Genomic DNA, 24675 nt, shown 5'->3' on the forward strand with positions numbered 1-24675 from the left:
GCAATTAGAACAGGGCGCAATCACCCATCCAAGGATTTTATGACTTGTTTATCTCCAAACACCATTTCGGTACTTATTTGTAAGGCAAATACCAGACAACAAAATAATACTTATCAACCTGTCGCGCGCATCTATTAACGCCACTGGATCCAACCCCAAAGTTCAACCAATGGTGGAATGTCTTCCTTCGCTCAGTCCATTCAGCTTGGTAGCGCTTGTTAAGAACTTGTATTGATCATGCGATTCCAGATCAGCGGCCCGTCCGCGCATGTCATAGAATCTGTAGATATAAAACTGATTGGCGTGTAGTCATCATCCACTTTTAAACTTGAACGCAGACGACAGATCGGCCGAGGCAGACGACCCGGCACCCTCATACAGACACAGTGTCCACGATATTCAGACAATGGAGACTGTGAAGATTCTCTTTTCCGTCTGTGTTCTTCTGCTTCTAAATGGGATGGTTCTATGGTAAGTGAAACTTTGTCCAACTTCACATGTTTATCTACATATAGCGTAATTGGGAATGGGGTGTTGATTAAAGTAACGGACGTGGCGACGAACTACCCACTACCGAACATGCTCACATACTAGCGCGATGCTTTACAGATATCGAATATAATTTATGATATTGTATTTCAAAGATTTTTCACGAGGAAGAGAGTTGAATGGGGAATGGGAGTTGGTTGACGAACAAGTTGAGAACTGTTTGTTGGCATTGTAGAAGTTGGTGAGTAAATTAGAAAAATAACAACTTCTAGTTTATTGTATATAGCGACGTTTCGATGTATATTTTTACACCGTTCAACAAGTTGAGAATGAAGCTGTTTCTAAATATGCTCTCATAAGCTCGCTACTTTACAGGTATTGAATATGATTAATAATTTTGTTAGACTTTTATAAGTAGGATAGTTAAATGGGGGTGAGGATGGGGGTGCGGATATGGATGGTGATGTGGATGGCGATGAGGGATTTGGATGGCGATAATAATAATGTATTTAAAAACTTTACATACGTAACGTCGTTAAATGTAGATGAACGTTGCGATGGGGATGGTTGATGCGGATGGGATGGTTGATGCGGATGGGGATGGAGTATTTGTATGGTGAACGACGTGATAACTTACCTATGACATAAACTAATATCAGCTCCATGATTTACAGATTTATGAATACTAATATTTTATTTTAAAAACTTTTAATAGGAAACAAACATATCACGATGCGTCACATTCATTAACAAGACTTTTATGACTTATACTTTGATATTGTGGAAATCTCATTTACAGAATCGAGTTTTAATTATTTCCTGTTTTCTAATTAACAATCTTATTGGAATTTATGCCAAAACATGAACAGATACCAACTTTTTAACAACACGTAACAATAACTACTCATGCTAACCACAAAATAATTACCATTATTAATTTCTATGTACATAAGTGGGTCGATGATCCAGAGAATTCTCTTGGCACCAAAATACCCTGTTCACGTACCTGTTATTCATATGAGATGCCGATAAACTAATTGTAGAGGAAAGACTGATTTGAGACCGATAAGACGTGAAGTAATTGTCATTGAAGGATAACACAGTGATACACGAAAGAAGTTCATCCAGTAGCACATCAGCGATTTCTCTCCGCGCGTTCAGCACGAAATATTGATTTGTCCATAATTGTCATGATGATGTTAACGATATTTTCGTATATGTTCCTTTATATAGTTGTTTTATATATTATTGATAATCTAAACCAGCTGTTACATGTGGCAAAAAAAGAAACTTTCATCAATCCCCCCTGAAAGATTGTTTTCTGACGACCTTACGTCTAAGTAAACGCTATCACTCCCTGAAATGCTATAGTGAGTTAGTTTGGTCTAACGCCGCTTTAAACATTGAAATGCTGAAATATATGTTTTTATATTAATATACGTTCTCATGGTATGCTGCAGCAAGTACAGTAAACTACGGTTATAACGAACTCAAAGGGACTACTAATTTTAGTTCTTTATAGCCGTAGTTCGTTATAAGTACATATAGTTTACTGTAAGTAAATTTAAAACGTCAACACCAGAGAATAATCAGTCGATTATCTGCCCAACAGATTATGTTTGAATTATAGTCAAAATAGTGATGAATTGATGACTGAAAGTCAGTGATGACACCCGGTGTTCGCCGAGAGGGGAGGCATGTCCTGCTCTACGGGTAGCCACAGGTTTAAGTTATAAGTACATGTGATCGTCTAGTGGAGGTGAGGTGAGGTGACAGGGGGTTTAACGTCGCGTAAGATTATTGCACTTATATAGCGACGTGCATGTACGTGTGTGTGTGTGTGGCTGCTTGTACTAGATGGGACTGATGCCGATTTATAGTGCTAACTCACTGAGATACTATGCCGCAGTTTAACATGAATACCCCACTCAGATACAGTATACTGACTCCGAGCCGACCAGTCCTTGTTTTAGCCCCTTAATGCCGAGCGGCAGACAGGGTAACACCAAGTACCATCTTTTAGTTTGATGCGGCCGGGGATCGAACCCCGGACCTTCCGCTCTCCGGGCGGACGCTCTACCACTAGACCACGGAGGCGGTCTCGTCTTGTGGATGTGGAGTCCGCATCTATATCCCGGCGGACTGTACCAAATCAAGTTGAGTGAGTGAGTGAGTGAGTGAGTGAGTGAGTGATCAGTTGTCAAATCACACTTACATCCACCGATTTGAATAACGGAACACATCCACGAGGATAAATCATTTCAAGAAATCTTTCTCAATCAAGTGCTGTTTCAGCAATTTTCAAGGTATGTATGGCAATATACTTTGGGCAGAAAACACGATAGAAATCGACTAGATGTGTGTATTTCAATAAAGGGGACGACAGAAAGCTAAATATAACGTTTAAAACCACTCTCTGCGCGATCTGTCCAAATTCAATTTAGCGCCGACAAATCTACTGGTAACTTTCAAGTTGCAAACAGTATCAAACCATTTTTTATGTGGTGTTTCTACCGATTTTTGCCTTTTACGCCAAATAGAATCTGTTTCGGCGGATAATCGTGACTGCTTATTCTCTAGCGTTGACGTTTGATATTTACGCCGTTTTAACTCATAAAAAATACAGGAAATTCATTTTTCACGTAATAACATAAACACAAAGTTAAGCATACGCTATAAGATGAACATGGGTGCGAATGTAGCACGTGCGTCTTTGAAGCAATGGACGGAAATATTCAAGAATAACAAAAAACAAAAGAAAAACAAGAACGGGTTTCACACTGAGGACGTCAAACATAAAGGCCGACGTCAAACCATAAGTCAAAGGTCCAACCATTAAAAAGAACTCTACAACATTACTGACATCAAGATTCAAACACATGTGACTGTGTATATCTCTCAACTCCTTGTATAAATAGTGGTTAAAGTAGCGTAAAGAAATTGTCCTCCTGCTAGTGCCACGTAAATCCATTTTCGATCAAGGTAAGTAATATTGACTTGTGTTTTAGAACTTAGATTGTATTGTCTTTTTTAATATTGGCTAGCATACGGTACAGCCACTGGTAGCCAAAGTGATGGCATAAATCCTGCTGGGGAGTCATGCAGGAAGCATAGGTACTGTAAGTCCCCATGATTTCCAGTAAGGTGGTCTCACTTTGGTTATCAGGTCTATAGCCATGTTGTAATTGACAGGACTCAATCTATTATAGCTATATGTTTTTTAAAAGAAATTATGATCTAGTTTGTTTTATTAAAAACTGTGATATACTTTACTATTTTACTGTCTTTTGTCGACAGATATTTTAGATTTAATACCTAGTTCCCATCGCTATATGGCTGAAATATTGCCGATGCGATGTAAAATTTAACTCACTCACTCACTCCTTGCATATAGGATATTAACAAACAAGATAATTATGTCCACAAACATTTGGATTATCGACAAGAATTCCATAATCATATAGTCACTGAACAACATCTTAATGATGTCGTACTCCCATGTTGGCGAACGTTTGGACAATCTCCTAAATCAAGCATGCAACTAATAACTTGGATGAAGCTCATATCGACATCGTTGGTATCGGTCCTGTAAAGTAAGCAGCGTACTTAAAGAGGTTGCAGATGCAGCATCGCCCAGCGTTACACTTTGTACGACGTAAAAACAGGTCACCAACACTAATCCTTGTGAAATTCAACACCCTCGGGTCGCTGTTTCAAATATTCTATATACTGTAAAACAGGAATTTAATGCGACATGAAAATAATGGGAGCTCTTGATTTTAGACATAAATGTGCATTTTAAAAATGCGAGTGCCCATACCCTTTCCTAAAACTTTAGGTGCTGGATTTATGTTCTGTGTTATTTTAATCAATGTAACCTACGTAAATAAAAGCCTCACCTGAAAACGCTTTGTTTGTTTCAAATGACGTTTTAAGCAGGAACTGTGAGTAGACAGAGATAAATAAAATAACTGTGCATATTAAATCCCCTGTCCATGTTTTTTCAGTGTGAGATTCCTTCCTTATTTTAAAATTATTTAAGCTAATTGCCCGTATGTTTGATGGCCAAACTTGAGAATGGTTTCCTTGCAGCTATCATTGTGTTAGTGCTGTTTTAGTTGACAGTCTGTTGGTACTAGTATATACGTTCGGCCCTTTGATGATCACGTATATTTGATTATATGTTATCATGATAATATGTGTTATCAATGGCTACTACTACTACTACTACTACTACTACTACTACTACTACTACTACCACTACTACTACCACTACTACTAGTAGTACTAGTTCGCCCCGATTATGTTTCTAGGTTTGTCAGCACCATACCCGTGCTCGTGGGTTTCACCGAAGTGGTAAACGTCTGAGACCTGCATCACTTCGGGCTTTCCTCCCACATCAAGCTGACACGCCGCGATATAACTGGAATATTGTTAAAAGCGGCGTTAAACCCAACTCACTCACTCACTCACTGGTAGTACTACTTCTACTACTGGGGGGCACGGGTGACCCAGTCGTCTAAGGCGCCGCGATTCGTTCTGCAGAGTTGCGTCCCTTGGGCACGCCAGAAACCTATGATTGTGGGTTCGAATCCCGGTTCGCCCCGATTTTGTTGCTAGGTTTGTCAGCACCATACCCGTGCTCGTGGGTAAACTCAACTCACTCACTCACTACTACTACTACTACTACTACTACTACTACTACTACTACTACTACTACTACTACTACCAATGATAATTATGATAGGTTACTTCATCTTCCGAATTATATCATTTAACTCCTTTTTACAAATGTAATTCACTGCACCATATAATCCAGCCACATTTTAATAATTTCATCTTCCAGTACATCTTATATATATATACATGCATATATGAAGTCAAACACCATGTTTCACTATGATGAAGTAATAATATAATATAATCCAGCATGTCATCATGTCAAGCAATGGTTTTTCTCAAAAGTGTCATAAGTGCGCGCGAATATAATTCATATGACATATCATCGCATCTTTGATCTTTAACCATCCTCTCTGTGGCCATGCTGTGTACATCAGCTGTAAGCTGCTGACATATCCATGCAATCCAGTCTTCATGTTGCGTGTTTCGTAAGAATATAGTGGACGCTTATGGGTAATTATGTCCTAAATCAAACCAATACGACTATGTTGTGACGATAGATTAAACAATAAGTATGTTACACCGAGAAGGTTTAATGATAGCTCCAAGGCTGATGGTATTTATGGGGCATAAATCAAATAATTGACATGATCCATATTATTCAACTAGTCTTCTTTGCCCTTGTTTGTGTTCACAAACACGGACGTTATACATGCACTAGAAGTACATGGGTACTGCGGCTGCAAATAGTTTACCATGATTCTATTATATGAATTGATTCAATCATGGTTTAGTTTTGGGCTTGGACGGGTCCAAATTTACTACCCGGGTACCCACCACCCTATTACCCGACCCTACCCGGGTACCCGCTGTAGATATGTAGAGATAGGTACAAACTGTCCGATTTGGACAAGTTTGACCGTAGCCCTGGCAAGATGTATTTAGATACACGTGTATAACCGCTCATGCATACACTGAAGTTTAATGCATGAAGTTTTATCTTTATTCAAACATATAAAAGTAAGAAGGAATGTCAGAAAGAATAGGAATATTAGTGACTTATAGTGTAACCATAGAGTTTTAGATAATGTTTGTCATTAAACAATATATATCACGTGGCTAACAACGGGTCCGGGTAGTCCTGTGGGTACCCGGGTCCTACTTAGGACCCACCCGACCCGAGTACCCGAGTTACCCGTCCAAGCCCTAGAAACTTTAGTCCCATTAGAACCGCTTGAGTCATAATTACCAACTCTACTGTCAGACACGGGATATTTATCTGTATACGGATGACGACACGACTCTTCTCACTTGCAATCGCGAAATTTGCTACTGGATTAAGCATGAACTCCAAACTTTATGGTTTATGGCGAATTAGGCAGGGAACCTGAACGCATAACAATCTCAAAACTTTTAATTAAATTCTGACATAACATCGCAACACCTATGTTTGATAAGAAAGTTTCACAAATGATATATCACTTTGTTGGAAGGAATCATGATGTAGGTAATACCTGGCTAGTATCGCGAAAGATGAAGCCCTTGAGATCAGGCCGTTTTTCTAAAAAAATATTAACGTAATTATCGTATGGTTTATCTAAGAGATACCGATTTGCCAAATGAACTCCGCCGTTCACCACAAGCCCTTCAGCATTGTTTTATGGCGCTCACAGTGTTGTAAAACCAACAGATTTCTAAAAAAAATCACTTTATTTCTGAGCAGGAGGATTTTGGCACTGACGAATTCAAAATGAACAAAAGTTTCAATAAAATCAGTAAACTGGCTATCGTGTCACTGGATGGTCTGGCCCAATATCACTGGCTTGTCTGATAGGGACAAGCGGTCGTATTCCTGGGTACTGCCTCGCTATGTTAGGCAACGTACATGTACGTGTAATTGTCAGTGCGTGGAGCTACCGGAAGGGTAGGACATGCTTACCCTTTTCGCGAACACCTGGTGTCATTCCTGATCTATTCATATTATGTTCATCGGTGCTTTGCCTTTCACGCCCGTATGGAATATATACTGTAGTTATGTACGTAACAGAACTCATTCAAGTAATTTGAGACGTTGATACCTTGAATATATATTAAACTTAAATCAATTCGGCTTATGTACATATGTTTGGGTTTTCGTGAGGATGGTTTAATACCGCTTTCAACAGTAATTCACTTACATCACGATGTGTGAGATTAACAAGGACGGACGCCCAGAGCGTGATTACTAGTATGAGCAACGGTTCAAGCCGTTTGGATACCATGACACGCAATCAAACAAACCACCGTGCCAGACCACCCGATCAATTTAGTCGCTTAGTCGACAAGGATTGGTTGCTGAGGACCTATTCTAACCTGGAATACCCACGGGGTATGCAATGATCATCATCAGTATCCTCTGCTTTGGATGCTGCCAATACAACAGCAGGTGCAAAGTGAACGCTTATTCCCTGGTTTAAAATCAACGTCTACATTAATTTCCGGTCCAACTTCAAACATAACAATCATTTCTTTAGTAATGTGAAAATAATGTAACCATTGGTGTCACCTGTTATTGCAGTGCCAACAAATATAGTCCTTTACAAACGCCACTGTATCGCTATCCAACACGGAGAGACTGTGAACTAGATCATTTGATGGGTTACTTAGGTAAACAGTTAGTGTGTTACAACGATCCGGCCTTAACAAACGTTCCCATGAGGGTCGGCGCCAAGGGCATGTGCTGCGGCTCCAGTTATTATGAGCAGAAAATAGTAAATCGTGACTGGAAAGGCCAATTCAGCAATCTGATGAGATGATAAGTCCTTGGTGGTTTGAAATAAATCATCTAAAATATGCTGAACAATGATATTATGCTGGTAATTTCTATTAAAACAACACGCACATTATGATCAAATTAGCATGTCATAATCTGATATCATTAGAGTGAGAATTTTATCTTGATTGTCTGAAGATCAGATCATATCTGTTATTCACAGAATCAAATGCACAACACAATTTGAATAAAAAAGGAAATATGATTCAATAGGAACCGATAAAAATGGGTTTATTTCGATCCCATGGGTTTCAAGGGTAGTAGGTCCAAAGTTTGCTCTGGACAAGGCGAGTTATGGATGATGCTGTCAGCCTCGATGACATCGTTAAAAGCGTGTACCCGACGACGAACATCTTTGCTTATAATATCAATCACTGTTTTCTCTGGTTTAGACTAACATATTTACAGGACGACATAATATAGATGGTATATTACTGAGTGTGATGTGACTCACATACAAACTTAAATGTTAAAGACTGAACTAAATTAATACTACTTATACTAGTTAATTAAAGGAAAACCATAATGCATTTAATCTTTTGATACCGAGTGTCCGACAACAAGATGACCGAGTTTTACTCTTCAGCTATTCCCCATCGTTAAACAATGTGTTTAAATGACATGAAAGAGACAGATAAATGGATGTTTTTGTCAATGGGAGGAAAAGGTTAAATACCCCTTTGAGGATTCAGTTAGCCTGTGTACCGAGTGGCCTTTGCGTGTGTTGAGAGATATCAGTGGTAAGCTTAGGTGAAATGTTGATTGTATGACATGTGTCTTGACGTGGGGCGTTGCTCATAATATCAATCATTGGTTTGTCTGGTCCAGACTCGCGTAGTTACACGCCACCGTCATACAGCTGGAATATCAATATGCAACGTTGAAAACACACTTGCCAACAAACTGGAATTCTAAATACTGAGGTTGTTTGTTGTTTGACACTGAGCTCATCAGTATTCAAGTTATATGACGGCGGTCTGTAAATAATCGTGTCTGGACCAGACAATCCAGTGATGGACATCATGAGCATCGATCCTCGCAATTGGGATACGATGACATGCATCAACCAAGTCAGCGAGCCTGACTACCCGATCCCGTTAGTCGCCTCGTACGACAATCATAGTCGCCTTTTGTAGCAAGCATGGGTGGTTGAAGACCTATTCCATCCTGGATCTTCACGGGTCAAACAAATACTGAGGCAAAATAAAAAAAAAACCTTCTGCTCGTTGATTAAACTTCAATAAGAGATGTAGTCATAGATTCGTATCACGGACCTGTCTCAGGGAACCATTGACCATGAAATAGAATCGATGAGGTAATTTTAAAGCATGTGATAAAACCGAACACAGTAGGGAGCCGTGCCATTTTCAATTTTACATTTAACACACATGATCAAAGGATCACTTATTGATACGCCAATTAGCGTTACCCTGATTGTTATATACCTCAGCGAGATTCCCTACAGGCGGAGACGCTTTAAAGTGATACCAGCGGCTACTTTATTTGAAATTTATGCACTGACGTAATTGAAACCATGTTGATTAGGTACTAATTTGACAGTAATAGTTCTAACGGTATTACTCTTTTCCTATCTAAGATTTTACCGTTAGATCGGATAGGCGGGTATTTTGTTGCAGATAGTGCAGGGATGACTGAGGCTAATAAATTGGTAATGGTTCTACAGGAGATGGCAATTTATTGTTAATATTTTATGTTATCTTTAATGGAATTATTATGGATTTGGGGTGTTTAGGGTCCTTTTGTCCGGTTTTGTGGACAAAAACAGTGAATAATAACCCGATCTGTTTTGTACTCAAATTAGGAATGGCTAGTTAAATCGCAATTAAATCTATTGCCTCTAATGTCAAGAAAGCTATGTTAGTATGAGCAACGGTTCAAGCCGTTTGGATACCATGACACGCAATCAAACAAACCACCGTGCCAGACCACCCGATCAATTTAGTCGCTTAGTCGACAAGGATTGGTTGCTGAGGACCTATTCTAACCTGGAATACCCACGGGGTATGCAATGATCATCATCAGTATCCTCTGCTTTGGATGCTGCCAATACAACAGCAGGTGCAAAGTGAACGCTTATTCCCTGGTTTAAAATCAACGTCTACATTAATTTCCGGTCCAACTTCAAACATAACAATCATTTCTTTAGTAATGTGAAAATAATGTAACCATTGGTGTCACCTGTTATTGCAGTGCCAACAAATATAGTCCTTTACAAACGCCACTGTATCGCTATCCAACACGGAGAGACTGTGAACTAGATCATTTGATGGGTTACTTAGGTAAACAGTTAGTGTGTTACAACGATCCGGCCTTAACAAACGTTCCCATGAGGGTCGGCGCCAAGGGCATGTGCTGCGGCTCCAGTTATTATGAGCAGAAAATAGTAAATCGTGACTGGAAAGGCCAATTCAGCAATCTGATGAGATGATAAGTCCTTGGTGGTTTGAAATAAATCATCTAAAATATGCTGAACAATGATATTATGCTGGTAATTTCTATTAAAACAACACGCACATTATGATCAAATTAGCATGTCATAATCTGATATCATTAGAGTGAGAATTTTATCTTGATTGTCTGAAGATCAGATCATATCTGTTATTCACAGAATCAAATGCACAACACAATTTGAATAAAAAAGGAAATATGATTCAATAGGAACCGATAAAAATGGGTTTATTTCGATCCCATGGGTTTCAAGGGTAGTAGGTCCAAAGTTTGCTCTGGACAAGGCGAGTTATGGATGATGCTGTCAGCCTCGATGACATCGTTAAAAGCGTGTACCCGACGACGAACATCTTTGCTTATAATATCAATCACTGTTTTCTCTGGTTTAGACTAACATATTTACAGGACGACATAATATAGATGGTATATTACTGAGTGTGATGTGACTCACATACAAACTTAAATGTTAAAGACTGAACTAAATTAATACTACTTATACTAGTTAATTAAAGGAAAACCATAATGCATTTAATCTTTTGATACCGAGTGTCCGACAACAAGATGACCGAGTTTTACTCTTCAGCTATTCCCCATCGTTAAACAATGTGTTTAAATGACATGAAAGAGACAGATAAATGGATGTTTTTGTCAATGGGAGGAAAAGGTTAAATACCCCTTTGAGGATTCAGTTAGCCTGTGTACCGAGTGGCCTTTGCGTGTGTTGAGAGATATCAGTGGTAAGCTTAGGTGAAATGTTGATTGTATGACATGTGTCTTGACGTGGGGCGTTGCTCATAATATCAATCATTGGTTTGTCTGGTCCAGACTCGCGTAGTTACACGCCACCGTCATACAGCTGGAATATCAATATGCAACGTTGAAAACACACTTGCCAACAAACTGGAATTCTAAATACTGAGGTTGTTTGTTGTTTGACACTGAGCTCATCAGTATTCAAGTTATATGACGGCGGTCTGTAAATAATCGTGTCTGGACCAGACAATCCAGTGATGGACATCATGAGCATCGATCCTCGCAATTGGGATACGATGACATGCATCAACCAAGTCAGCGAGCCTGACTACCCGATCCCGTTAGTCGCCTCGTACGACAATCATAGTCGCCTTTTGTAGCAAGCATGGGTGGTTGAAGACCTATTCCATCCTGGATCTTCACGGGTCAAACAAATACTGAGGCAAAATAAAAAAAAAACCTTCTGCTCGTTGATTAAACTTCAATAAGAGATGTAGTCATAGATTCGTATCACGGACCTGTCTCAGGGAACCATTGACCATGAAATAGAATCGATGAGGTAATTTTAAAGCATGTGATAAAACCGAACACAGTAGGGAGCCGTGCCATTTTCAATTTTACATTTAACACACATGATCAAAGGATCACTTATTGATACGCCAATTAGCGTTACCCTGATTGTTATATACCTCAGCGAGATTCCCTACAGGCGGAGACGCTTTAAAGTGATACCAGCGGCTACTTTATTTGAAATTTATGCACTGACGTAATTGAAACCATGTTGATTAGGTACTAATTTGACAGTAATAGTTCTAACGGTATTACTCTTTTCCTATCTAAGATTTTACCGTTAGATCGGATAGGCGGGTATTTTGTTGCAGATAGTGCAGGGATGACTGAGGCTAATAAATTGGTAATGGTTCTACAGGAGATGGCAATTTATTGTTAATATTTTATGTTATCTTTAATGGAATTATTATGGATTTGGGGTGTTTAGGGTCCTTTTGTCCGGTTTTGTGGACAAAAACAGTGAATAATAACCCGATCTGTTTTGTACTCAAATTAGGAATGGCTAGTTAAATCGCAATTAAATCTATTGCCTCTAATGTCAAGAAAGCTATGTTCTGTCTCCTAAAAGGCGCAAGAAATACTAGTATTAATTTTCCTCTCGTCTTTTGATTCTATGGTATCACCTATCTTTTTATATAGTTCAGAAATATGGGGATACGAAACATTACAAATTATTGAATGTTCATTTAAAATATTTAAATTTGCTACTGGATTAAGCATGATCTTCAAACTTTATGGTTTATGGCAAATTATGCAGGGAACCTGAACGCATAACTATCTCAAAACGTGTAAGTAAATTCTGGCATAACATCGCAACACCTATGTGTGATAAGAAACTTTCGCAAACAATTCATCACTTTGTTAAACGGAATCATGATGTAAGTTATACCTGGCTAGCAGGGAGTAAAACTTTATTAAATAACTGTGGACTAACACACATATTCTATAACCCTGTCACCTGTAATACCACATGGCTGGTTGCTAAGGTAGTCGAGGAAATACAAGATCAATTCCTACTATACTGTAGAAGAGCCAAAATTTAAAAGATACCTTTTGATGACAAAAAATATGTATATTCCAATCTTAAAATTCAGAATATGTAACCATAATTCACCAATTGAAATTGCCGTTGGAATAATGTAAAGAAAGAAGATCGTGTATGTGAATTGTGCAACTCTCACTCAGTTGCTGACGAATTTCATTATCTGTTTGGGTGAGGGCTCTGTCACAATATAGACTTGTATACTTTATCTATGATCTAATTTGTACACATTTAAGAGGTTATTGTCCAGTCAAAACACCAGAGATCTTAAGAACCTATCGAGATTAACTGATGAAATATTTGAAACATTACGAAAACCCAAAACAGAAAGGAATATATTCATGCATGAAAAACTGTCATCTTGTCACATATAAATACTTCATGTTTGTTTGTTGTTCAACGCCGTATTCAGCAATATTACAGCATTAGGACGGCGGTCTGTAAATAATCGAGTTTGGACCAGTCAATCCAGAGATTGACATCATGAGCATCGATCCACGCAATTAGGATCGATGACATGCATCAACCAAATCAGCAATCCTGACTACCCGATCCCGTTAGTCGCCTCTTACAACAAGCATGGTCGCCTTTTACGGCAAGTAAGGGTCGCTGAAGACCGATTCTACCCCGGATCTTCACGGGTCAATACCTTATGTCTACATGCTTACTCTTTTGCACTCTTTTGTACCACCGCCGGTGGTTTGGAGAGAATAAACTGCCCATAAGCTAGTGAACGTGATTGATTGACACGTGTGACGTAACCTTATAGTTCAGTTCATGGAGGACGTATTCATAATCGATACACGCAATAATCAATGACGTAAATTATAAAAACATGTTATTTATTATATATTTATACATGTTATTGATGCCTTCTCTTTTTTTAAGTTAAATGACAAAAAAAAACGTTTTCAGGAGCGCTTACATTGGATGTCGTTCTTATATATGAAAACATTAGTCAATAAGCTTCATCGATCAGTGAGATAAGCTTCATGGTAACGTCAACTATAACATATCAACCGTTATAGCACGCGCCAATACTTTCGACCAATGGCTGGTCACTATTTCGGTCACGTGGAGTACATTTATATGCTGTGAAAGTTCCGTTATGTAACAGTTAGAGGGTGAAACACGTGCTTCGTGAGGTTTTGTACATTTCAGCTTGACACGCTTTAAACAAGAATAAAATGTTTGAACCGTACAGTTTATATGACATCGTGCAATCAACTTCGAATGTGAATGGTGGAGATTGTGCGATCTGGCAATGTATGGTTCGAAGAACTCGAGTGTTTGGCTGTTCACTAACATAGACAGAGAACTTGTGCGTGTATATATCGGCATTTACTACAAGGAATCCTCTTTCTATTACAAACATATCAACCGTAACATCTCAACTATAAGAATAGCGCCACACTGTCCTTAGATTTACGCTGACGGCTATAGACTATAGAAGTATATCAACCTCAATCAAACCCACCTGTCGCTCAAGAGTTTACAACGAGTTTATAAGGGCTTATGTAAGGAAGAGATATCCATGACAGTGTTTCCTTAACAACGGTGTTAAATTGAAAGGATAACGTGTACAAATCAAGACGCTGTAGAAATCTGCCGACGACGTAGAGTGGGTTTTTTGGTACAGCCAAAATGTTATGAATTTTATTGAATTGAGTTGGTATAAAATTTGTAGATAAGCGAAAAACGTCAAGCTTGTGTTTGGTGGACAGTAGTGTTTCTAAGTCGTGTCAGGAATCCTATTATTCTGGGTTCAAATCCCGGATTCGCGCTGATTGTGACTTGATTTGTATAACGTCATATACTGTTCCTGCCACGCCAAGCTACCATGACGTAGGGACTTATCGGAGAATGTGAAGACTCCCCAACACTGCAGCCTTCTGCGTTACCCAGATTGTCAGAAGGGCTGTATTCCTGGTAGCAAACCCGGATACTCTCCCAATGTCTGTCAACAAATTGGTAGGTACCAAACCTAAGGCACCGAGAACAATGGGGAGTCGAACAACTTGGTACTTGGGATGGAATCGTGACATTTCGAAAGCGAGGTCTGCATATTTGCCATGTTTTTCCTCAATCTTGTCAATCGCATTAGTGTCAAAAGGGACAAGATCATGTTTGTTTGCCTGGATACGTCTGAGGCTGTAAATTGGTCTATTCCAAAGAATTTTGCATTTGTATTTTCCATGACGCCCTCTACATATTATTATTATTATTATTATTATTATTATTATTATCATTATTCGATGAAGCATTCTGGGTGAGTAATGTATCTGATTATTCACCATCAGATATTTGCATATGGACGGACGAGTCTCAGCCGATGCAGCACGTTGTCCCTGTGCTTTGTGCCAACCAGATTCGTTATGTTTTAGTTACTCTTATGGGATATCATGTATCTAATTAGTTAATTAAGCGCAGTAACTACGACAGCCGAACGTCAAATTGTGGTGACGGATCATCTCTCACAGAGGACACAGTTTTTTCTTTCAAGTATTTCAACACACTGATCAGAGGTAATATGACATGTTGCTACGAGGCGAAGAAAATATTCACGCGGCAATCATTATATCTCATTTTGACCTTAAAAAGAGCCTTTTGGAAATTAGTACGGCGACAAAATTGGTGTGAGGTCACGCACTGTGAAACCGTAGTGTATTAATCAATGTAAATCCCAACTGCTACCAATAAACCTGTTTATATGTATTCAAACTGAGAATGATATTGCCACGTGAGAGATTAAAATCCACACCAATTCCTTGACAATCTACGAGTCCCATTCACGTGTCCGCTGAGTCGAACAATAGGACTCTTCAAAGACCAGTAGATTGTTTTTTTCCACTAGGTTAGAAATAAATTTGTGAAATTGTTCTGTTTGCGCCTAATTAATCATCCAAGTCAGCTTGACTGTGCTTTGACAGACCTATTCCCGTTGGGAATGAACGCGGAATTAACTTTTAACACTTTCTTGTGGAGTAATCTGTTTTAACAAGACATGACCTTTCAGATCGGGGTCATGGGCTGCAAAATGAAACACCTGCTCTGAAAATAAGTTTTGCTATATTTTATATATTTACTACACCCAAAACTGCTCCAGTTTGTTAACAAGACTTAACTTCGCTTTGTGTCACTGTAAGAACGAGGACACGTTGAAGTAAGACTTTATATTGTTACTGCAAAATACGATATAATGGCCAATCCCATTATCAGCAACGTAATTCTTTCCATGACGATAGTTTTTTTCTGCAAAAGGCACAGTCCACTTTACGATTCCAAGTAAAACATAAGCATCTGTCGTAATCAAGTTTTGACGCTTGTCAAGGAATACAGCCCTTCTGACAATCTAGGTAATGCAGAAGTCTGCAGCGTTGGGGAATCTTCACATTCTCCGAAAAGCTCTGGGTGGCATGGGTGTGACTAGGCAGCGCTTCCTGGGAGAAGTCCCTTTCGCTGTCTGAGTTGCAAGGGCCCTGCGCTGATGATGAGCCTAACCAGCCGGACTGAGCCAGGCTCACCCAAACCCTCTTTGCATTTTTTATTTTAATATGTTAATAAAATAATGAATAATTGAGTTTATTGGGGAATAACAACACTTTCATGCCCGGCTGATGGATACATCTCAGGAACACGCCTACATAGTTGGTATAACCATCAGTACCAGATTCCCACTTAAAGCATTCTCGAAATATTCACTCCTTACCATTGCCTACCATCGTGAGAGCAAACAGTTGGTATCGCGATCGGTTATATATCCGAATTCGATATGGTCACTAAAAGAAACAGCCATGTCATTTATCACGAACTTATTTCTAGCTGGTGATTTTCTTTTAGCCAAGAAGAAAACACATAAAAGAACGTCGAAGATAATTCATCCCATGATTCACGTTAGATGTCGAGCAAACATATAAACTCGATAAAAAAAAGCATACGATATTAAACAAAAAGTAATTGACATACCCATGTCATGTAGCGTCTCCAACTCCACAACCACAGTCACTGTAAGTCACGCATGTGCCCAGGCCGCTTTGGGAGATTATAATTAGAATAGAAGGGACGGATGATGAAGATGTGATGAAGGTTTGATGATGCTACGTTATGCCACGGGAGTCAAATTTCATGCTTCATGTCTCTTTTGATTAATCCCCGTCTTTGAAGAGTTTTTGTGACTTGTCTGTTGTCTCCTGCTGCCAAGGCGCAAAGCGATATTTGAAGTCACTAAATGTTATTTATTCAAAGGGTGGTGATACCATGGAGTGGGTTGTCCTGGAGTAGAACTTTAAACACAGTCAATGACCTATATGAGAAGAGACTGGGATTGATAGGAATAATAGTTTGTACTTATGTTAATTTTGCAATTGGTATATGTTCGTCTGTCTGTCTGTCTGTCCATCTTCATGTATCCACCGTGCCTATCGACTTGTGTACTTAATTGAATCTACAATCTCTCCCCCCCCCCCCCCCCCCCCTCTCTCCTTCTTATCGTTATAATACGTCGCCGCACTTAAGATGCTGAGAGGACCGCGTCTGTCTTGAGATTGGAAGGTCGGTCGGTAGTTAACATCATACAAAAATACCTGAACATATGGTACTTGTTGTTTCCCTCCCAAGCTCTCGGCATAGAGGGGATAAAACACAGACTAGTCGGCTATAAATATACTCTCTCTGAGTTTGGCATCAATGTTTAACTGCGGCGATGTATCTCAGTGGGCTAGTATTATAAAACTAGCATTAGTCTTGACAAGAACAAGCATCAGCACACAGGGGTACGTGCACCACTCTAAGTGTTATAATCCGGGACGCGGAGTCACGGTGCGGGACGAGCGAACGTCTTAGCCTAAAGGCCACTTTACCGACACTTGACGGTAGATTGTTCTACTAATACCTATCTTTTTGACATATCAATATAGCTGTATAGATCCGAAATAATCTATATCGATCAACACACTCGACTATGTCCTTTTGTCCATCGATATGCGTTTATATATCTAAGCGTGTTTATATAATCGTTAGGATTCCACGTTATCACACTGGCCTATGTGCTCAATTATTTAGGGCCTGCCTGATGACAGATATTTATTGCATAATCCCATCTTGCATAGTCTCATTCAACATCTACAAAATCCCATTACACTATACAAAGGTTAGGAAAGGAAGACCGTCTTTCATAACTCACGCCACACGCAGTCCGACACGTTGACCGGGAGTTCAACAGCGGCGCTTTGCCTGATTAGGTTGTAGATTTCTATATGGCTTCATGGTTCCTGGGGGACAAATCGCACTGTATGCATGACGTTATTAAGCAGAGATGCAGTCGCATGGACACATACAACGAGGGGGTAATCATATTACACCATTAACACCTTAAAAGAGATTAACACAAGGGAAACAGGTTTTGAATTGGTTCTAACAGTTTTCGTACCTCAGTCGTGGGGCCAGTTTGCCGTGGCCTTTATCTACACGATCTAACCCCAGTTCCACAAAGCAATCTTATCTCTAAGACTATAGTAACTCACACACCTTAACATGAATTTACTTTAGTTGTTGCGCTAAAATTGTTTTGTGGAACGGGGCCCTGATTAGTTACAGTAAAGTACGTTTGTAACGAACATGCTTATAACGAACTGACGGATATAACGAACCGATTTTTGGTCATGACTATTTGCTATAGTTATGCAGTATTTATGCTCATAACGAACTACGGTTATAACAAATTAAAGTTAGAGGTCCCTTTAAGGTCGTTATAACCGTAGTTTACTCACAGGTATTTTTATTCGGAGAATAGATGAGTTTCATCTGGAGTCGTGAATATGTATCCTAAACATCTCTAGGTTTGACTTGAGCGAGTGGTTTGTTTGGCAACGGTGGGGCAGGATACGCTTCTCCTTTCGCTAACACATGGTTTCATCACTATTTGATAGTTATTCATCTTTTAAACATTTAAAGATAACATAATCAGAATCGTACAATGAACAGATCTGCTTTTAGAAAAGAATATTTAATGTGATTATGGATGGAGTCTTTTATATATTAATGTTTCGTCGTTTAAATTACTGCAGCTATTATATCTATATATTGACCTGTATGTTTCTAATTATATACAACCATGGGTTGCCCCGTCGCCGCACAGTGCAGAGTGCAGAGATTCGTCCTTTGAACACGTCGGTTCAAATCCCGGTTCGCTGTTCTTTTCCTTGGTTTGTCAGCACCATACTCATTCCCATGGGTTTCAGCAAAGTTGTCGACGTCTAAGACCTGCATCACTTCGGGATTTCCTCCCACATCAAGCTGACACACCGTGTTATTACTGGAATACTAGCTTCAATGTAATAGGTGTCGACTTCCTATTTTCTGATATTTTTGACATATCACGTGTACTGTGAGAGCTCACTGAGTTTGTGAGTTATTGAGTAATATTAAAGCACTATTACAGCTTAACACATCATATCCAAGTGGGCAAGCGAACCTGGCTCACCGACGTGGCGAGCAAACGCTTTATCCTCCAGACCCCCTCCACCATATTTGTCTTGATCACGGTGTTGGTAATTGTAAATTGGGGATTTCCTAAAACAGATTGCATTCCCTGACTGACCAAACTGATTCATCATTTCCCGTTTCACGAATACAATATCCATTTAAAGTGTTCTTTTGAAATGCAAGGCACAGGAAATAACCTAATTTATTGTGTTGGAGAACAAAGACCAAAAGCCTTACCGGCACGGATCGAGTACGCTCATCCGCATCTCGAGCGATTTCTCATTTCGTATTCCTTTCCTGTTCTATCTTTTCAAACACTCAATCTCTTTGTGTCAAGCTCTGACATACAGATACGCTGTTCGGGTCAGTCTTTATATTCACTCCCACGTTTTGCAAATATTTGAGCCTATTGATTTGTAACAAGCGTTTTTATTGTTTCCCCTACTACTTTTGTTTCTATTAGGACAGTTCATCAGATGAACGTCGGATTGTGCGGTCGATGTTATGCAAGTTCTGTGTTGGACTTTCATTAATTCGGCGCGGTTCATTACAAGGGAAGGTTTGGTGATATCGGTAATTGCGACCACCCGCTTGTCGCTTGTCGCCTTGACTGGAAGGGCAACCCATAAAGCGGCCATGAGATCGCAGCTGGAGAAGATGTGGTTCGATAGACGGCAATCTCATGTTTGGCCATCGATTTTTGTATCACTGAGCTACCTATCTACAGGTATATATCCAATCTTCATCGAAGGTTGATGGTGGCCTAAAATGGAACACAAGAAATGGTTATTCGATTGGGATGTATTTGATACGGGTATCATAGTTTTGATCTGGACCTTACGTTGGCAGTGTTCCGCGACTGTGGTCAGTCCAGTAACGTTTGGATAACGTCAATTCCAATTTTCGAATGTCTCGTTTATTTTGCCTGTCAGTTTAAATAAACTGCCAACCCAATAATACACACATATGCTTACCTGTGTAACAATATGTCTATGCAATTATCGATCAATTGATCAATTTACCAACCCGTACATTCCAAATAACCTATTTTTCCAACCAACCATTCAGCCCACTACATATATATCTAGCCAACTTATATCTATCCAACTAACCACCTAACAAATTACCAATCTGCCCAGCCTACATCAACATATCCACCCAACCAACCATCTATCTATCCAGGCAGCCACTTATCTACCCAACCATCCGTCTACCTGACCACCCAACCATCCGTCTACCTGACCACCCAACCATACGTCTACCTGATCACCCAACCATACGTCTACCTGATCACCCAACCATCCGTCTACCTGATCACCCAACCATCCGTCTACCTAACCACCTAACGATCCGTCTACCTGACCACCCAACCATCCGTCTACCTGACCACCCAACCATCCGTCTACCTAACCACCCAACCATCCGTCTACCTGACCATCCAACCATCCGTCTACCTGACCATCCAACCATCCGTCTACCTGACCACCCAACCATCCGTCTACCTAACTACCCGACGATCCGTCTACCTGACCACCCAACCATCCGTCTACCTGACCACCCAACCATCCGCCTGACCACCCAACCACCCAATACCATCGGTCTACCTGACCACCCAACCGTCTACCTGATCACCCAACCATCCGTCTACCTGACCACCCAATACCACCCGTCTACCTGACCATCCTACCATCCGTCTACCTGATCACCCAACCATCCGTCTACCTAACCACCTAACGATCCGTCTACCTGACCACCCAACCATCCGTCTACCTGACCACCCAACCATCCGTCTACCTAACCACCCAACCATCCGTCTACCTGACCATCCAACCATCCGTCTACCTGACCATCCAACCATCCGTCTACCTGACCACCCAACCATCCGTCTACCTAACTACCCGACGATCCGTCTACCTGACCACCCAACCATCCGTCTACCTGACCACCCAACCATCCGCCTGACCACCCAACCACCCAATACCATCGGTCTACCTGACCACCCAACCGTCTACCTGATCACCCAACCATCCGTCTACCTGACCACCCAATACCACCCGTCTACCTGACCATCCTACCATCCGTCTACCTGATCACCCAACCATCCGTCTACCTGATCACCCAACCATCCGTCTACCTAACCACCCAACCATCCGTCTACCTGACCACCCAATACCACCCGTCTACCTGACCACCCAACGACCTATCTCTCCAAGCAACCATCTATATATCTCAAAATGAAAAACCCAACTCATTGTAAAGCAGCCATCTTTCGCTTCAAATAACTGTCTATCTGCGAATACAAATCATTCTTATTATCACCTATTTTTCTAACCACCTATCTTTCTAGTTATTTATCAATATTTATCTACACCCATCCCACCCCCACCACTTTTAATTTCCCTACCCATATGTCACCACGTACCAGACAAAACAGTGATTAATATTATGAAGCACCGATCCACGACGTCATGGTACCATTCGATCCTCTACGTCGGCTCGCATGACAAACAGGCGGCTTGGGACCAATCCTAATTCATAATGGTGTCAGTGAAAAAACGTGAAATCTGTGAAGAGACATATGGTATTAATGTACAAGAATATAGACTTAGACATTCGGAATATATAGGGGATTCGCGGCCAAAGGTATAACACTTTGATGTCTACTTTTTTCCACTTTGAAAGTTCCAAAAATTCAATACGTGTAGCGTGATCAAAATGTCCTTGGAAATAAAGGGGAAAAAAATCAGGAGGAGAAAAATTCGTAGGAGACCCTGTAAATCCAGGAGGTTCCCAGTAATTCAGTGAATGACTGCACTCGTCCATTTCCTCTCCTGTGAAGTGCCATACATTTCACCCCCTTCACACAGATCGCGAATCCGATACCGCTACTGACGGAGTGTTCCCACTCCCTGGCCATTGCAGAAAGTGGTCTGTCATCGTGCGATGAATTTAAGAGTCATTACCATCATCGATGGAACTTCCTGATACTCCTCTTGTGACAGCGTGTTCCACACACAAGTGATGATTTATTTACTGAAGGAAATTCGCAGTTGAAGAAATGAAAGGGATGTAGGTGGCTTGCGAACTCCTCAGAGACATGTAAGCTGAATTAGCAATCGGATGATATTTTTCTACCTTTTCAAGAAGCATTAAGCACTGAAATACATCATGTTGAATAACTCAGTATTATATTTTGAAGCACTTACACAAATCATTCGTGGGAATCATTTCACATGATTAAAAAATGATATAATTAGTTTTGGACGTGAATTGGCATTTAAAAACTCTTTGGTATCTTGGGGCTTCCATTTCGTCCCTTTTAGGAGTAAAGACGTTTCTGTGAACCTCTGTGATGTGACACGTTACATAGTACGTAACTATACGACGGAAGTGACATTTAGAAGCTGCCGTGTCGGCAAAGTCAGGATTGACATACCAAGAGATGAGCATCTCTTCAGCAACAACTCAGAACGTACATTTGCTCACTAAGACCAGGCCCGTTTCCGTGGGTTTCCATGGGTTTCGTTGGTAAATATCTGAGAGCCGCATCTCTTTTGAATTTCCTCCCAAATTAAAACAACAAGCCGCGTCATAAATGAAACAGCGTTCAGAGCGACGTTAAACCCAACACACAAACTACCAAAAGTAGAAAGTCGGTGGAACTATAATGCCTGGAAGTGACAGTAATAATATGTTCAAGCGTCGAGGTTGATGAAAACATTTCTAAATAGCCTACCTGAAACTTTGGGTAACGAAAACATCTATGTACCGTTGTTCTATTATCAATACTAAAGGCAGCTCACACCAGGTGTCAACAATATCTGATAGTTATACTTGAACGTATGCGTGACACAGTTGGAATCGTACAATGGACTTTTTGCAGAGATATATGATTATGGGAAGGGTTTTGTAATTTATTTGTATGGACATTAAATATACAAGAAACTATTCTAGGCCATGTTTTCCAAATTGAATGTTAACAGTTGATGATTACGAATGGAATATATGAACTAGTTTGATAATTATTTAATATATAATATATCTAATATATCTACAAGTGATGCCTTCAAGAGTAAGTAATTGCCTAAAGCGGATGCCATTTGGGAGGACGTTATTGTAGTGATGAGTGTTGTGGATGATTACGAATGCAAGTTATGAACTAGTTTGATAATAATCTAATATATAACATATCTGAAGTTCCAAGGGGTTTATTCGAAGGAAATGACAAAATAAATCTACAAAATATGTAAATTGAAACAAATGTTAATTTATCTATTAACTCTTAGATTTGTTTATTAAAATAAGAATATGACTGAATCTTCTTCTTTTAAACAATAAAATCAAAAGAGAGAAACGAGATATAACATCTCCCCATCTTTTCAGTGGTGAGTTAGTGGGAATTAAGCAATAGTCCAGCTATGTCATGGGGCTTCGTGTATTGCAACCGTGTGGGGATCGAAGCGACGAGCCAACGCTTTAACCCCTTTATCTACACACACACACACACACACACACGGTCGCGTTTTTGAATGATACACCGACCAGCATATGCTACAAGTGATGCCTTCGAGAGTAAGTAATTGCCCAAATCGGATGCCGTTTGGGAGGACGTTATTGTAGTGATGAGCGTTGTGGATTCATAATGGAAGCCGATCACGTTTATCATTATTAGAGGCAAGGAATAATCATTTCCTTGCGAAGATAAATCACGAGATCTAACTAGACACTCCCATGAAAAAGGTGTATCAATATTTATCGAAATCACAGCTACGTACTTCCTGATAATTAAGCCGATTTCCCCAATTAGGCCTCTCCTAGTATGATGATATTCTTTTGTTAGTCGGCAAGTGTTGTTGGAACCTTTATAGCCTTCCTATACCCATTGACCAACTGGACAGATGGCTTAAGGTGGTCTTCAGTCAAGCATGCATCGCACAAAATGTATGCAAGGCTGTTTGATCAATATCCCAATGATCAGTGCCTATGTCGTCCATCATACCAATATGAGTGAATTAAAAATTCATAAAAGGGAAGGAGCAGGTTTCAAAAGCCAAATGAGCATCACTTTAGAAAAGAAATTTAATTATCTAGCACTCGTTTTAACGAAAGAAATTATAAGTAAATTGTCTTCACTTCAACAATTGTCCTATAAATAAAAACTTCTTGAAAGTCTTCTTTCGTGTGGGAAGCTACTGACAGCAATAGCACAGCCATGCTCATGGTCATTCCGAGAAATGAATTTGAAAGGTCTGTAATTTGATTTCGTAAATTAGGCAGTGGTATTTGAAACCGTGCGGCGTGTTAGAGGTAATTTTTCTATAGCATTGAAGAAGCAAATGGGCCGAAGGGCAGTTTTGTCTGGACAGATGACACCTTCCAGTGGGCTGTAAAATACTTGTTATCTCATAACAAGTTGTCACCCTTCATACAAGGCGGC

The 24675-nt window shown here is 39.9% G+C and overlaps 1 protein-coding gene across 1 annotated transcript in view; it reads left to right on the plus strand.

Annotated features, from left to right (window-relative positions):
* Nucleotides 1–275: 275 nt before the first annotated feature.
* LOC139448306 (feeding circuit activating peptides-like) overlaps nt 276–24675 on the plus strand; it is a 43502-nt gene continuing 19102 nt past the window's right edge. Inside the window, exon 1 of the mRNA XM_071229856.1 lies at nt 276–471. Within this exon, the coding sequence (XP_071085957.1) occupies nt 407–471 (65 nt within the window). The 5' untranslated portion in view covers nt 276–406. The remainder of the gene's footprint in view (nt 472–24675) is intronic.

Source organism: Haliotis cracherodii, unplaced genomic scaffold (assembly GCF_022045235.1).
Source record: "Haliotis cracherodii isolate W230 unplaced genomic scaffold, xgHalCrac1.p SCAF_7, whole genome shotgun sequence".
Classification (NCBI taxonomy): domain Eukaryota; kingdom Metazoa; phylum Mollusca; class Gastropoda; order Lepetellida; family Haliotidae; genus Haliotis; species Haliotis cracherodii.